The sequence below is a fragment of the Lactuca serriola genome, chromosome 2 (assembly GCF_051521515.1).
Source record: "Lactuca serriola cultivar US96UC23 chromosome 2, Lser_US96UC23_V15, whole genome shotgun sequence".
NCBI classification, from domain to species: Eukaryota; Viridiplantae; Streptophyta; class Magnoliopsida; order Asterales; family Asteraceae; genus Lactuca; species Lactuca serriola.
The window spans coordinates 175,220,714-175,238,303 of record NC_136409.1 but is presented as its reverse complement, the minus strand read 5'-3'; the positions used below and the strand labels follow the sequence as shown (position 1 = coordinate 175,238,303).

Sequence of the window (17,590 nt, the reverse complement as noted above, 5' to 3'; positions counted from 1 at the left end):
AGAATCCCACAAAGATCACTCAAAAGCTTCAAATGGCCACTCAAGCTATGAAACAAAAATTAGGGTTTTGAGGGGAGTTGAAGACTGGAAATGGTGGCTGGAAATGAGGCCATCATGTTCCTTAAATAGGGACATACCACACAATTAGGGTTTCACTCTGAGCCTAGTACGCCTGATGTACCCTTTGGTATGCCCAGCGTACTAGGTGGCCTCTGCGTCCATAATACGCACATGAGTACGCTGAGTGTGCCACGCGTATGCCCCACATACTCATTTGTCACCTTTTTGTCAATTAATGGCTAGCTTTGACAATTCAATAAAAGTAAGGGTTATCGATAGATACCTTATTTTGGGGTGTTACAATTCTCCCCCACTAGGATTAGACTTTGCCCTCGAAGTCATCTTTTTGTCAATTAAGGGCTAGCTTTGACAATTCAATAAAATTAGGGGTTATTGATACATACCTTATTTCGGGGTGTTACATTTTGTAAGGTAAACATGGCGGCTCGTGTTTTAGAAAACCTAATTTTTGAGAAAATCAGCCTTATGAATTTTATGGCTAGCTAGAAACACTGGTAAGTAATATTATTCTTTTTAACTTGCAAAATATAGTAATTTGAAAGGATAACTATGTATAGTTTACCCTTTTATCACTACCGAATTGAATTATGAAGCCTTTTGATATTGTATAAAAAACTCCTAGATGAAAGGTGAATGATTATGCTCATTTGGTTTATGATTTTCTCTTTGATAATGACATATTGATCGTATTTGGTACTGGGTCCACATCCACATGTATGTAGGTTTGACTATGCTGATTTGGTAAGTATATATTGTTTTTGATAAACCTTATATTATTTGTAATTTATATATTTTTAATATAATGTTCACATTATTTTACAAGTTTTGCTTCTCATTAATTTTAACAGTAGTCATTGGGTGATCAGTGTATTGGACTTGAAGACATGGACTTTAAATATTTATGATAACATGATTTCAATAAGTAATAACAAACAAATCTTGAAAATCTTAAAAACTTTCATAAGATTATCTCAACAACAACTTAATGTCCACAACTTAATGGGTCAATAGTGGATGGCGGTCCACCAATGTGTAGTTAAGGTTAATTTTCTTGAGTCTCTACCACAACATGGTAATGATCCAAAATTTGATGTTTTTGTTTGCATGTGGCTAGAGATGTTAAGTAGTGGTACAAAGATTGCAATATCCAGTGAAAAGTGATATATATATATATATATATATATATATATATATATAGAGAGAGAGAGAGAGAGAGAGAAAGAGAGGGAGCTAGGTTCAAATGTTTCTCACATCTATTGTGTGCTAGAATGCACAAATAGGATTTTAGTATTAATTATATGTATATTAAATGTTATCCATACTTATAACTCATTTTTATGGAAACCAATTAAATTCGTCATTAATGTCAACAATCAAATTCTTTCAGAATGAATTCATATCTAGAAGAATGAGAGTGTATTTCAGTAGAATACACTCTCGTTCTTCATATTCCATTAAAATTTATTGTATTTTAAGTGAGTGAGTCATGAAACAAAATACGAACTCATATATAAAAACCTAGATGCGAATTCATTCTGAAAGAATGTTATTGCTGACATTAATGACAATTTTAATTAGTTTCCATAAAAAGAGAATTATAATTATGGATATCATTTAAATATCTATATTTAATTATTTAAATAATTATTTAATTTACTAAATTCCTATTAGTGCATTCTAGCACATAATAAATATAAGAAACAAAATAACCTAGCCCTATATATATATATATATATATATATATATATATATATATATATATATATATATATATTTAGGATTATCATATCCAAATGGTTAAGATTATATGTGCACGTCATAAAGAATGATGTATATACATTTTGTTATATAAAAAGGGGTTATTTTGATTTTGGAGTAGATGTTACACTATTTAACAACTAACTATATTTTCGACTATACGTCTGAAAATTATAACATATACATTATTTTTTCGCAATCAAGAAACTTTTGTCTAATAGAAAGAGATCACAGTTAAACTTGTTATATAGAAAAACATCGGAAATTGATAAATAATTGATAGACAGACATACTATCTTTTATCATCACAAATTCACGAGAATATATTATTTTCTCGAGTGTGCATTTGTGGTTGGTGGGTAGGGATGCAAGTGGGGGCGGGTAGTGACAGGGACCACAAATCCCATACCCATACCCAACTTCCGACCCCAAACCCAACCTCGCCCCCATCCCATGAAATACCCAACAGGTTCGGGTGAAAAAATACCCGACATATATGGGGAACCCACTGGATACCCATTTATATAATGTATAACTTTTCAAAATTCAATAATACTTAAAAAAAACATAACCACTTATAATAATAATAATAATATATCACTTGTTCATACTTGATTTTCAAAAACAACAAACTAAACTAAACATAAAAATCCATGAAACAGTCACATGCAACAAAAATAATAACCGAACATCAAATTCCACCAAACACTTTCACTATTTAATTTTCAAAAACAACAAACTAAACCAAACATAAAAATCCATGAAACGGCCAAAAGCAACAAAAATAATAATCAAACATTAAAATCCACCAAACACTTTCACTCTATTGCACTTTTTGTAATGTTCATGCAAGTGTTTGGTTCCATTCTTGCTTTTTCCATTCAAATTTATCCCACAATAGTTGCATTTAACCTTATCTACTCCACCAATATTTCGTATTTCAAAATGAGCCCAAATAGGAAAAGTCAATCTTCTTGTATGTTTAGCAGCTTGGCCATTGGTTGTAGCAGCAACTTGTGCATCGGTTATAGCAACCTCTTGTGGAAGTTGTTGATTGTGAGTCTCACTACAAAGCAAGGCAAAGTTAGGTTCAAGTAAAGATTCAACCACAGATATACCAATTAACAACATATAATCAATTGATTCAAGTCCCAATAAAGATTTTATTCATGTTCAAATAAATATTCAAGAATCAATTTCAGGTCAATAAGATTCTTAAATGGCTGATTTCATAAATTTCATCAAATAACAACAAATAACCATGATTATAGAAGATAAACGAGTTCATAGATGGTTGATTATAACAACAAGCAATAACAACAAATATTAGGGCTAAAACCGATTACATCAACAAAAAATTAGGGCTAAAACCGATTATAGAAAAAAAAAGATTAAAGCATACTGATACAAGAATTGATTACAAAAAATAAAAGATTAGGGCTATTAGGGTGAAACTGATTACAACAACAAAAAACAATTTCATATAACCGATTATCATTTATCAAATATCAATTATATAAAGTCGAATCATTCATGTTCATCGGTCTCATTAGGAACGAGTTCAGAATATGAAAAAAGAAACTTACTTGGCGGTGGGATCTTGTGGTGGAACAGGAGAATCATTCATGTTTATTAGTCTCACCGAAGGTCGAAGACGAACTCTTGATGCTTATCGAATGAACTAGAGAAGGAAAAGGATGTAGAACAATAGAATACAGATGCACGCTCCCTTTTTAATATACACCATAACTAGTATGTTATGGAGTTGGTTGCAGTAATCGAAGAGATATGTTGAGTTTAGTCTCGAAGAGATACATGGCTTTTCAGTACTCCGTGTCCTGTAAATCGAAAAGTCGCGACTCTCGATGAATGAAAAGGGAATACCGAAATTATATATATATATATTATTCGGGTCTTAGTGGGGCGGATAGTGTCATACCCGACCCCGACCCATCCCGATTCGGGTACAATGTGTGAGACTCATCCCCGACCCGTTACCCGTTACAACAAAGAATACCCGATCCGCTCAGGGCGGGTACCCGTGGGTACCTGAACCCACGTGTCAAACTTGCATCCTTATTGGTGGGAAATAAATGTGCTCGGATGATTCAAGATACCATATGCTAGGTATTGTTAATGGTTAAAATAATAGAACAACAAAAAGCGCAAAGTAATTTGTAAGTGTCATGTAATAGACAACTTACTAATTCACGGTCGATATTAAAGGAAGTATTGTTATTTTTTGATAATCGAAAAAAATAATCAAAGGAAAAAATAAACATCCAAACATTTAACCCTCTCACTCACGCACTCATTTTATATATATAACTCAAAATATAAAAATGCTTACCACATCTATCTATCTATCTATCTTATAATAGAAACATTTTTCTAAGCACCACATTGATTTGAAACTTCTTTGTCTTTTCATATTTTCAAATGACTATATTTCTAAGCACCACATTGATTTGAATCTCCTTTATATTTTCACTAGGCGAATGTCCGCGTGTTGCGCAGTGGGATAATTATGTAGTTTAATATGGTTATATATGGTTTAATGTATTGTGAATAAGCCATACATAAAACTTGTATGCGATTAAATAGCATGTATATTTTTTGATTTACATATTTTTATCATAATAAATAATGAATTTTTTTTACTATTAGTTTAAAATTTAAAATGTAATTTTTATGTACATATTAGTATCTAATGTAATCAGTTGATGATTGATTAGATATGAATTCTCATTTGTGGTCCTCTATTTATGTGTGAACCTCATAAAAATACATATTTAACGACTTTTGTTAATTTTACTATTGAATAGAAAATGGTGCCGTATTTTAAGTAAATATAAAAATTTTCATTCTCAATCTATTTTAAGATATTGACATATTTTAAGTTAATATAAAAAAATCATATTGTAGAACTAATGAAAAAAAAAACGGAGCCAAATTTTTTAACTATAATAAAGTTGATTCCAATTAAAAACTTTTCAATCGAAGATAATATCATTCAATAAACATCATAAGATATTACGTTATATTCAAATTACAACATCATTTTTGTAAGAGTCATTCAAAATATATGAGACTATAGTGCCTAATACAACAATATAATAACCAAATGACCCTAACTGATTTTAAATGAAATATAATTATAATATATTATCTATGCAACTAAATTTCTACACAACATGTGGGGTTCGTCTACTCTATGGTATTCTTCTAATATATTATATTATAGTATAAACATTATATTTGGAAAACCACTTTGAGTTATATTGTAGTTTATAACATTAAATTTGTGATGGGCTGTATTTGACACGCATTTGTGTATATATATCTATATTATATATTTAAAACAAATCTTATATAAACATCCAACCTAAATATTCATCTTCAAGTTTTCTTTCTTCGCCATGTAAAAAAACTTTTGTTATAAAGCCAAAAATGGAATAAAAGACACTTAATTGTATGATCATGATATATTGTATTTTGATTGGGGCTTGTAAAAAACATGCATGAACATATATTATTAATTTATCTCTTGTTTTAGGTAATTTGAATAAGATAGCTTCAAATCCAACGTATCAAACGGATTACCCATTTACTAAAGTCTAAAACCCAAAAACTCAAACATGTTCTAATACCATACAAATGCATGAGGTTTTAGAAAATTATTATCTCATATGAATTACCATTGATTATGTGTGATTAATTATTAAAAAGGTGAAAAGGTTTGGAGGTTTCAAATGCATGAGGTTTTAGCAAATTATTGTGGGGGGTTTCAAATGCATGACAATCAAGGAAAAATGCAAGCTTTATAAGTATGTAAGAAGATATTCTCAAATGACTTTTCCAATGTCTTCTAAGGAATTGATTTAGCTTTAAACACCAAACATGCTATATAAACTCTTACATGCAAGAAAGATGTCATAAGAAAACGAAAAGAAAATATTTCAATAGACACAATTCTTTTAGAACGTATTTGCAGTGATGAAGTCCCTAAAAGAGTTATACAAGTCAAGGTGGTGGATGAATGTATCATTTCTTACTGATAGTTTGATCGTGTTATATTGTTTTTTTCAGTAGTATAAATGAGACCATTCAAAAAATCATATGTTTAGAGATATTTTATTTTCTCAAACCATATTGATTTGAAACTTACATAACTTTTTATATTCCTTAATTAATAACATTTATAAATTGCATTCTCTTATTATATATGTAGTTATATTAGTACATTTTTCTTACAAAAAATGGTCATTTGGTTGAAGATATTGTGATTTAAAAGTTCTTATATAGTTGAAACATTCACGATCCAAATATAATGATTTGAAGAAATGAGTTATGTCGCATCGATGATAATTGTAATATGATTTTCTTTCTTTCAACTAAAACAAATGAAGTTTTTATATTATTTCTTTATATTCAATTTCTCATTTGATATTTATATGTGATTTGTGTGTATTACTTAATTTTAAATGTGACTCTCCAAACATCAATGTTTTGCCTGTAATATCTTTCTTATTCTTCTTTTTCAAGAAAAACATTTTGATTGCAGGTTAGTGAAGAATTGTCATCAAATTTCTATGATTGAATGATGTTAAATGAAGAAAGAAGATTCAGAAAACGGATATAAGTTTTTTTTTTGTTTGAGCAAAGTAGACTAATGTTAGTTTTTTTCTTTTGATTTAAATGTTTATTTATGTAACAATTTTATTTATATATTCAACCGCCCAATGTTCTTATTTAGTAGATGAAAGTTTTTCTTTTTTTATTATGTTTATTTTGTATTGTTTTTTTGTTGGGTTATTCTACACAACATATTTACAAGACAATATTTAAAAGATAACATAATTTTTAACCTTTGATGTGTAATTAGGATGACTTATCATGATATGTTCTTCATATTGAAGTAATTTATCCATATTACTATGACAAGATTACATATGACATTTACGAAAATATATATTATATGTGATTTGTTTAACATATATATGAACCTATGAATGTTATAAATTTATAATTAAATATCTTTATATTTAATAATTGAAGGGAGATGCATCATAACCAATTATTTAGACGAATATAATAATAATAATAATAATAATAATAATAATAATAATAAATACACATTTCCAAGTACTACATAAGAGTTCTCTAATTATATATATTTAATAGTTATAACTCAAGAGCTTTTAACTTATGATTATTAATTAGTAATCATTAATAACTTTTTTTTTTAATAAACTGTAAAATTTTGCTCATTAAAAACATTAATGTATTTGAAGAGATTTGTGATTTAAATATAAAAAGTTAATATAAATGTTATAAAAGATGTTTTAGTGTTTTTATGTTTGATATATAATTTATACAATTTTAAACGACTTATAAAATTATCAAATAATTGTATATATTACAATGAGTTAAAATTAAAACTATAATGATTAATAAAACTAACATGTTAAGTATATGTTTGCTTTATTACTAACATTTTGTTTCAAAATAGAAATATTAAATAATAATTATTATTTAGCTATATAATTGTATTCATCTAGTTAAAAGAAAAAACCATTAAAAACCGCTAATGCTAATGAAACTTCCCACGAGTCCACTGCTCTTCTATATATCTCATGTCCAAAATTTGGCGGCACCAAAATCGCAGCTACTCACCAGCTCCCCAATTTCGCGCCTCTTCTCCCTCTAGATTTCCTCCATCCAACAAATTAATCAATAACTCTTCCTTGATTTTGCTTCTCCTTCACTAGATTTCCTTAGAAATGGATCCCGACACTACATTTTCTCTACCAAGTCTCTTGTGTGAAGAAGATGAATCGTCTTTAAACGAAATCAAGCTCGATGCTTCCTTACCTAAATCGGAAGACGATCGGTATATACTATCTCTGATCGAAACAGAATCCAAATCAAATGATTATGGTTGCGTTTGCGTTTCCGATGATGATAATAGTAGAAACTGGTTCAAATGTGCTCGATTAGACGCCATTAACTGGATTTTCAGTGTACGAAGCTCTCTGTTACTTAATGATTCTCCTTGTTTCACTCTTTTCGTTCTGGTGTTTATCGAGTTTTCTAATTTGTTGCAGACCAGAGAAATTTTAGGTTTTCAATTTCGTACAGCTTATCTCTCTTTGACATACTTCGATCGATTCATTTCAAGGCGATTTATCGATGTAAGTATACTTGCACTTGCTTCATTAAAACACCATTTTTCCCCCAAAACGATAATCATCTCCGTTTCTGTTTACGGTTTACAGCAACATCATTTTGTTCCAAAAAGGTTAAAAGTTGAAATTATTTCTGTAGTTGTTGGGATTAATGCTGATTAAGTGATTATGAATTGATAGATTGGGAAAGAATGGGCTATTCAATTGCTGTGTATTGCATGCTTATCTTTAGCTGCTAAAATGGAGGAACAAGTTGCGCCATCATTGTCCCACTACAAAGCACAAGGGTACAACTTCGAAAGCAGTGTGATTCAAAGAATGGAATTAATGGTTTTGACAACATTAGAATGGAAAATGTCCTGCATTACCCCATTTGCTTATCTTCACCATTTCTTCTCCAAAGTTCAAGATGAATGTGAATGTGATGAGTTTCTAGTGTCCAAATCCATTGAACTCATTCTTGATTTCTCCAAAGGTATTAATGCTTCAGTAGCTTGATTCATTTTGGGATTCTTTGTGTACCAAAAACTAAAATTGTTTGTTTTTACAGAGATTAATTCCATGGATTATAGGCCATCTGTTGTTGCCATAGCCTCAGTGTTATTAGCTTGTGATGATCAATTAACAAGAAACACAATGGAGTTGAAGATTGGTGTAGTGTCATCCCTTTACTCTCTAGAAAAAGTAAGACCGGATTAAGTCGTTCTTTTTGTATTAAGTAAAAAGAAACATTCATTATCTTACTAATCAAACATTTTGTTCATTTCTAGGAACATATATACTTGTGTTACAATCTTTTGAAGGATATCAAGACTAAAAAGAATAACACTCCATGCTTGATGAATTCATTTAGTTCATTAAGAACTCATTGGAGCCCTTCTTCCACCATTAAGAGGAAGCTTAGATTTGAACAAAATTGTCCATTGCAGAAGATTATTAGAAGATAGTAGTAACTGCAACACTTTGTTTTTAACAAGAAATGGATTCAATTGATTGGATTTGGATATTTGATGGGTGATCATTTTGGAACACAATAATCTACCAACATATGGTTTTGATCTTTGAGTTATTTTGAGAGGGATTTTGAATATGGAAAGTTGCAAGTAGTGAAAGTGGGTGGTATGTAAAGCTTAACATACAGTGAGAAGGGCCCAAAGATGGGTCTTCAATGGGAAGTTTTTTCTTTACTTTATTTAATTTTTCTTCTTGAGTTCAATTGTCTTTTCATTTCATTACCCTTTTTAAGCTTTAAGTCTGGATAAAGATTGTACTGTTTCTGTGTATATGTCAAAAGACCTAAGAGGTTTTGGGAATGTGGAAATTGGAATGGAGTCATTATTTGATTTGATATGATTTGTTGAGTGGACAAAATTCATCAAATAATACAACAGTGAAAGCTGAAACTGGGTGTTTTTGAGTTTGTGTGGGTCCTAAGTATTGAATGTCAGAAACGAAAAAAATGAAAACAACACTAAACACGATATAAATAATTGTACAACTACAAAGTCTACAAACCTAATTCCTAAAACTAATAAAAAAAATCTAAATCTAATTAGTTTTTATATTTAACAAATATGGAATTCTTTTCAAGTAGACAGCAATCGGCATGCTTAAAAACCCAATAAAAATGCTAAAAAACCATTGGATGATTGTTAACGGTGAAGTATTTGCAAAAGTGCCCAAATACTCGACTATTATCACCTGAAAAATAAAAGTTGCTGAGATCACGCTTACGAACACATTGTTGTCCCATATGCCATCTGTGACGTCTTCTTTCTCCATTTCTCTAGAGTTTATTTCATTAAAAAGCTGCACAATTAATAATATATAAGTATTTTAACATCAACCAAATATAAAAACAAGTGTTGTGATACTGATATATAATTAATTAATTATATACCTGACAAAAAACGAAGGCGTTAAAAATTAGGGTGTTGAGGATTAAATCGGAATCATCTCCATAAAGACCAAAAAATGATTTTCCTTTTGATTGAAGTAGCCATATGACTGTGAATTGATAAATAGATTGGCCTAAAATATTCCGCCACATAACAATGCTTATAAAACTTCCTGTTCTACCAACTGGTTGTCTTTTCATTAATTCGTCATTTGGGGGTTCGGTTGCTAGGGCTAGGGCTCCTAGTGTGTCCATTATCATGTTCACCCATAACAGCTGGACAGCTGTAAGGGGAGCACTTCCTGCAGTAAAAGAAAAAAATAAAAATTAAAGAACGAGTAAGGACATGACACGTGGTGGTGAGTTATGAAATCGGTAGATGAGTTGTATTGTATTCGTAAGTACCAGTCAAACAAGCGGAAGTGAAGTTGACTACCAAAGCCACTACGTTGACTGTAAGCTGAAATTGTACAAATTTTTGAATGTTAATGTAGACCGATCTCCCCCATTTCGCAACCGTCACAATTGTCGAGAAATTATCGTCTAGAATAATAACATCCGCACTCTCTTTTGCTACCTGAAATCAAAGAAAAATATTCGTCTAAACAAAAACCAATACAGATCCCGATGTCAATAAGATGAACTGTAACTTTATGTCACACTGTCTTATGTAACAAATACAGTCTTGCTCACCTCCGTACCAGCAATGCCCATTGCAAGCCCAATATCGGCTTCGTGAAGGGCAGGAGCGTCATTTGTACCGTCACCAGTAACTGCCACAACCTCACCGAATGTTGTTCTCAAGTGCCTCACGAGTGTATGCTTATCCAATGGAGAAGATCGGGCCATTACCTAAATGAGGAAAAACAATAAATACAATTTCAAATAATTTTATTAATTATTACCAAATATGAATAAAAAAAATGTACCTGAATTTTGGGAATTAAATAGTACAATTCATCCAGACTTTTTTCACGAAAATCCGGACCTTCGATTGCAATCCCATCATCTGTAAGGATTCCACATTCTTTAGCGATCGCCTTCGCGGTAGTAATATTATCCCCCGTAACCATACGCACAGTAATCCCTGCAGCCCGACAAAGAGCCACCGACTCTTTGACACCTGGACGGACAGGATCTTTTATCCCCACAATTCCAATACACGTGTACCCAGAAGCCGGAATAGCCGTTTCCGGAGAAACATCGGAATTAAGGTCTACGTAAGCAAGACACAATGTTCGAAGAGCTTCACCCGCAAACTTGTCAATTATACCCTTGAGATCGTTAACCGATCCCTCATCAAGAGGGACAACTTCGCCATTTCCATTAATCATATTCTCACACGCAGCCAATATTATCTCCGAAGCACCTTTACAATGAGCTCGCACGATTCCTTCCGGAAGCTTCAACACCACCCCCATTCGTTTTTTTGTAGAATTAAACGGCTCAACTCTAACAACTTTAGAACCTTCTCTCTCAGATTTAAAATCCCCACCTAACAACAACCCGAATTCCAGTATCGCTGTCTCCGTTGGTGTTCCTAAAATCTCGCGATTCCCACGTTGGTTAATTACGACTTCGCCCCCGGTGTTGGTGAATATCGATTGTAGGAGAAGCTTCAACGCGTTATCGGGAATGTCGTTGACTTTTTTGGTCAAATCCAAGACTTTTGTACAAATACAAGCTTTCACTACTGTCATGTGGTTTGTAGTTAATGTCCCGGTTTTATCGCTGCATATACTTGTTGCGGACCCCATGGTTTCGCATGCTGCCAGGTGGCGAACGAGTGCTTTGTCATTCATCATTTTTTTCATAGCGAATGCCAGACTTAAAGTCACTGCTAAAGGTAAACCTTCGGGAACTGCAACAACAACAATGGTGACAGCTATTGCGAAATACTCAAGTAGTTCTAAAGCATCATCACCAGACCATTTCCAGTGAGTTTTTTGGTTGATTTTGTGAGTTATTAACTTTTGAACAAGAACTGTGAAAGTGATTATAGCGAAAAAAAGACCGATTTTTCCGATGATTGTTGCAACTCCATTGAGTTTGACTTGTAATGGGGTTTCATCATCTCCACCTTCACTTAAAGTTGCCATTAGTTTACCCCATTGTGTTCTCATTCCTACTGTTGTGACTAACATCTTGCATGATCCATCTTGGACTTTTGTTCCAGATAGTAAATAAGGGTTTTCGGTGGTTACCATTATTGGCTCACTTTCACCTGTTAAGCTTGATTCATCAATGGAGACTGAAAATCCAGAAAGGAAAAGTCCATCTGCAGGGACTTGATCGCCTATAGCGAGGTGCACGATATCACCCACGAGTAGTTCATAGATTGATAACTTTTGTCTGTATCCGTTTCTTGTAACTTGAATTGATATCTTTTTCTTTTCTTTATCCAAGTCTTTGAACTGTAAAGATTGACGATAATCACTTGTTGCTGTTACAAAAACCACTAATAAAATACTTGCGACAATTCCAAGCCCATCATGAGCTCCTCTTGGCCACCCTTCTGTTGCTATTCCAACGATTAAAGAGACAAATGCACAAACACCAAGGACCATTAGTGTCATATCTTGAAGAGCTTCCCATACAAACACCCAAAAGCTTCGATGTGGAGTTTCAGTGAATTTGTTGATCCCAAAATGTTCTTGTCTGGAGATTAGGGTTTGTTTATCAGTTGAAATGCCAGATGTTGTTGATGTGTTGAGCTTCTTTGCAATGCCATCTACACCACCGTGATGTTTGAGCTTTTTGGAATCGTGGCCTTCTACAATGGAAGCTACTTCATCAGCACAGATTTCGAAACCTGCGAATTTAACTTCCTCGGGTAGTGTGTAGTCGCTTGGTTGCACTCCTGTAATTATAAGATGATAAGATCACGAAAATGGCGTCAATAAGAAGAAATAACTTCAGTCACTACGTATAATATAAATCAGTACTAAGAACTCACCCTGTAAAAAGTGAACTGCAGCCTTAGACACCAAAACTGCTACCTTCAACTTCTCCTGTAAATATTATCAATCAAGGTATGATTGGTAAGTCAAGAGATGATAGGCCTGTCTAAATTCATAATCCCTATAGTAACTGTAAATCAAATCAAAATGCATATGCGTTATCAAATCACTAGTTTTAGTTCAAGTAGTTAATTTCCTTAATGGCAGATACATGAACAATTCTCTTAATAATCTACAGCGGAAGTTATAGCATATGTTCATATGCATATGCAGTTTCGTTCTGTGCAGAATTAAACAACCAATAGTTGCATCAGATATCTGTTATTCCGTATAAATCACTGCAAGTTTGGGGAAAAGTATCGAAAATAGAAAATCGAGAGGGCTGACCTGATTGGTACGTCGCATAGCAGCAACTTCATTGCGCTTGGCGAGGTTGGCAGTGAAACGAAACCGTCGTTTAGGGTTCTTGACAACGCCACAGAGCGTCCTCCAGTCCCTTAACGACTCATCCGACGAATGTTTAGGTTTCACTCTCCCGAAATTTTCATTCAGATAACTCTCCATTGCCGTTCCTTTCTTCAAAATCCACACGATCAACCTACCAGTCACTGAAAATCCCTCTATTGTTCAACCGATGTAAACCATCAAATCGGAAAATGAAGAATGGTTCTTTCTTCCTCCGCAAACGTTGGGTATACATAGAGAAAGCTTGAGAAATTGAAAAGGAAATGACGAACGAAGATGATATGCTTCAAATCGAAGCGTTGAAGAAATTCCTGCGACGGTTACCCGGAACTCGAAAAAAGTTGAGATGTCTCTGTTTCAGGTGGGAAAAACAGAGTGTGGATGGGTGGCAAATGATCCGATTGTCTTGGAAACGCAAATAACGGGTTCTTTCTTCTATATATAATAACAGTAAGAGTAAATTAGACGAATGGTCCCTATGGTTTAGAGTAACTTGCATGCTTGGTCCCTAACTTATTTTTTAACTCGAAAAGTCCCTATTTTTTGTTTTTGTTACACGCTTGGTCCATACTGTTTGTTTTTGTTACGCGTTTGGTCCCTGTCTTACCTAAAAAGACTATTATTTAAATAGAGAAAAATTATAGGGTAAGTAAGGTAAGGTGAAGGGTAGGATTGATGACGTGTTTATTTAAATAAATTAAAAAATCAAGGGCAAAATAGTTTTTTTAGGTAAGATGGGGACCAAGCGCGTAACAAAAGCAAACAATAGGGACCATCCGAGTTAAAAAAATAAGTTATGAACCAAACACGTAAATTACCTTAAATCATAGGGACCATTCTTGTAATTTACTCTAACAATAAATGGAGAAATTTGTATATTTGGTTCATATGGTTTGATGATTTTTTTAGGTTCTTTTTGGATTGGAATTTTTGTCTTTTTATGAGATATAATTACTTAGAGAAGAAAAATGTATTTTATCTTTTAGTCATATTTTGTCACTAAATTATTTTTCGTTTTCTATTTACCTTTGAACTTGTTGAAACAAGTACATTATACCGGTATGATCGGTAATAGTGGGTTTTGCCGGTTTCTGACGTTGTTTCTAGCCAAACATGAGTTTTCCGGTCATATTCTCCGATTAAACTTGATTTTCCGGCGTTATAAAACCTTGGATTTGCATTCAAATCAAATCCATGAAAGAACTCTGCTATTTTCTCAACAATAACACCTCATAATGTATAACCTGAAACTTCCATCTCTTTAATCCCAAACAACCTAAAGATCTCTTCCAGTAAAATTACAGTGGCTACAATAAATGTTGATAATGGCTTGAAAAACCCTTATCGATTGTACACCTTTCCTCCTTCAGCTTCACTTTCTTCTTCACACAACTTGTTGACAAGAACCCTAAGTTCTTCCCTGGTAAATTCCAATCCCTCTTATAACCTTCGAGTAAACCAATCTCATTCACCAGATCATTACTATAACCAAGAAATATTGCCTTATCTATCATACGAATGGAACCAGAGGATCCAACAACGATATCAATCTTTTGTTAGAGAATGTTTTCGATTAGCCCTGATTCTTTAACGACATCCCTAATGTGCTCTCTCATGGAGTTGATTGCATTGTTTCTTACAGACATTTGGGCCAAAGTTACGTGCCCTAGTTTAGAGCTTGGCGACTGTGACATCCCCTAATTTCTCGGCCAGAAAAGACCGATTTAATTTATGCTTTTAAAATAAACTCAGAGTAATCCTTTTAAAAGATGTTGCGGAATTTGTTCCCAAAACAAAACATGATAAAAATTTATGAAAACCTTTCTTCAAGAAATATATATTTTCATTTTTATCAAAACCTCGGGATATCATGTTCCGATACAAATCAAAAGCATAAACAAGACATTATAAGCCTTACAACAGTTATTTACAACTACTGGCCTATAATCCAAAAATCTCTCATCATCATCCGACTATGCTCGGGGTCCACTACCTGTAATATAAACAACCGAGTGGGCCAAGCTTGGGATCCTGGTGAGCATATAGGGTTTTCAACCCACAATAGTAATAAATCTATTAGATTCATCAATCAACAATAACCCTGATTACCTATTCCCGTTATCCTCACTTTACATCCCTAAATACCTATCACAAGGGACCTAGCCTAAGGAATATCATCAGGATGGACACTACTGCTAAGGGGACTCCTCATCCATACATGTCCTAAAGGCAACCATGAGGGCGATGGAGTACACCAATGAACATATAGTTCACCAACACCTACAAGTTGCGAACTTGCTAGTGTTCCACTGGACTGTCTAGAAAGGTCCGTGGTCGTCATCTATACTCCGCTAGATGACTACAACAACAACAACAAAAACAACAACAACATCACACATCGACTATTTCGTCTACCCATGTTTTACCCAACATGTTTGTAGATAAAATACATACACAGTTTAAAACTTATATAAAACATCTATTCAACAGTCACCCCAAATAAACAATTAATATAATTACACATAGCACGTATTTTAAAGAAAATACTTCATAACTATGTGTAAGGTGAAAGTGACTACACACTCACTTGATTTAATGATAATCGGGCAACACTTCATTTCCTAAAACAATCATTTCTAATAAAACCGGGAGTTTTATTGAGAAACCAGGCTCTGCGACGGATGGGCTTCAAAACCAAAAAGATAAATTTTTTTGGGTCTTCGGGCACTTCGGAACGTATTTTGGGTGTTTGGTATTATATCGGGGCTTTGGGGGAAGTTGGAATGAAAGAAATATGGGTTTAGGGGTGTAAAATGAAAAATATAGGGGCGAGGCTTCTGATCCAAGGGCTGAGAAGACTCCACGCGGCAGCAGATTCGAATAGGAGGCACATGGCTCGCACGTGCGAGGGTCCAGGTGAGGGCTTTATATTGGACCGAGGTCTAGGTCCGAGGGTTGGGTTCGTGGTGCTATGTGTGAAGTTCGGATACGTCAGGAGAAGGCACACGTCGGACTCCTACTGGACCGCGCTTCGGATGCGAGGGCATGCGACACGCCTCGCCAGCTGGCTTCGGTGACTCAACAATTTCAGACACGTGGCGCGTTATGAGCGAGGATGACGTGGCTGAAGTCCCACCATGCGAAATTTCTCGGATTTGGCATTTTTTTCTCGATTTTTGTGCCAAAACTTCTAAAATGCATAACTTTCGCATACGGGCTCCGTTGCCATCAAAACGACTCGTAACGTGCTTCTTTTCAATTATGAACGGTTTTTAATGGTCAAATTTTAATAAAAAAATCATATTAAAAACATGGCTCGAAATGGGTCACTTTTTTTAGTGTGAAAAAATATGATAGATTGTGAGAAAAGATCCAAAAATGGATTAAAACGACAACATCATCAGAGGTACAATCAAAGAGATCTTGCAATTCAAGTTCGTTTGACGTTACCAATGCACGAACTAACATTGACCTCAACGCCGACACTGATGAGACCCCAGACGACATCGAAGTGATCTCCTTCCACCCACACCGACCGGTCGGACGTGACAAAGTAAAACACGCTCAACGACATGCGGATGAATCTGAAATAAAGGCATAAGAGTCGGCGGAAATGAAAGAGTAGTTCAACGCACACAATTTAATAGTAAAAGAAAGAGTCGAAGTACAACGCCAACACTTGGAATTCCTTTGCAATCATGGAGATGAAGATCAAATGACGAAGGATTTGACAATTCTTCGGACTAGCAAGGAAGATTTGGCACCCCGAGATTTGGAAGTGCTTCATGCGATGGAGGAGAAAATCCGCAAACGATATTTGAACTAGATATATCGTATGGTTTTTATGTTTTTAAATTATGATTATTGTAATTTTTTCTTGTACTGTTTTTTTTTGTAATGTTATTTTTAGTTTTAAAATATTATGTTAAATTTAGGATTTATTTAAATAGCATGTTTTAATTAAATATTAGTTTTTATAAATATTAAAACATAAATCGAAAAAAATAATAAATAAATAAATGATGACATGAAAATTAATGGGTGTTAAAACATATTATTTGTTTTCTCAATTGGTGTTATAATATTATGAGTGATAAGACATGTGAAGTGGAACCTTTTTGATGTAATAACATGCCTTAACATATTGTCCACACCTAGTACCCTTAGCCTAATAACATCGTTAGAATTTTTTGTTAAGTCTGATATTTTTTTTTGGTCTTTGGACTAAGTATATTAAAATT

The 17,590-nt window shown here is 33.4% G+C and overlaps 2 protein-coding genes across 2 annotated transcripts; one reads left to right on the top strand and one right to left on the bottom strand.

Moving 5' to 3' along the window:
• Positions 1 to 7,481: 7,481 nt before the first annotated feature.
• CYCD5;1 (cyclin d5;1) lies at positions 7,482 to 9,375 on the top strand. The gene is made up of 5 exons (XM_079025426.1): positions 7,482 to 7,862; positions 7,947 to 8,033; positions 8,208 to 8,502; positions 8,578 to 8,711; positions 8,798 to 9,375. The coding sequence occupies exons 1-5, from the start codon at positions 7,623 to 7,625 to the stop codon at positions 8,972 to 8,974; spliced, it is 933 nt and encodes a 310-aa protein (XP_078881552.1). The 5' UTR covers positions 7,482 to 7,622; the 3' UTR covers positions 8,975 to 9,375.
• A 142-nt stretch (positions 9,376 to 9,517) lies between these two features.
• On the bottom strand, positions 9,518 to 13,742 carry LOC145087474 (calcium-transporting ATPase 2, plasma membrane-type-like). The gene is made up of 7 exons (XM_079025425.1): positions 13,272 to 13,742; positions 12,881 to 12,935; positions 10,854 to 12,784; positions 10,618 to 10,776; positions 10,330 to 10,501; positions 9,928 to 10,226; positions 9,518 to 9,836 (listed from the first exon to the last, which is right to left on the bottom strand). Exons 1-7 carry the CDS (start codon positions 13,446 to 13,448, stop codon positions 9,576 to 9,578), a joined length of 3,054 nt encoding a protein of 1,017 aa, XP_078881551.1. The 5' UTR covers positions 13,449 to 13,742; the 3' UTR covers positions 9,518 to 9,575.
• Positions 13,743 to 17,590: the final 3,848 nt, after the last annotated feature.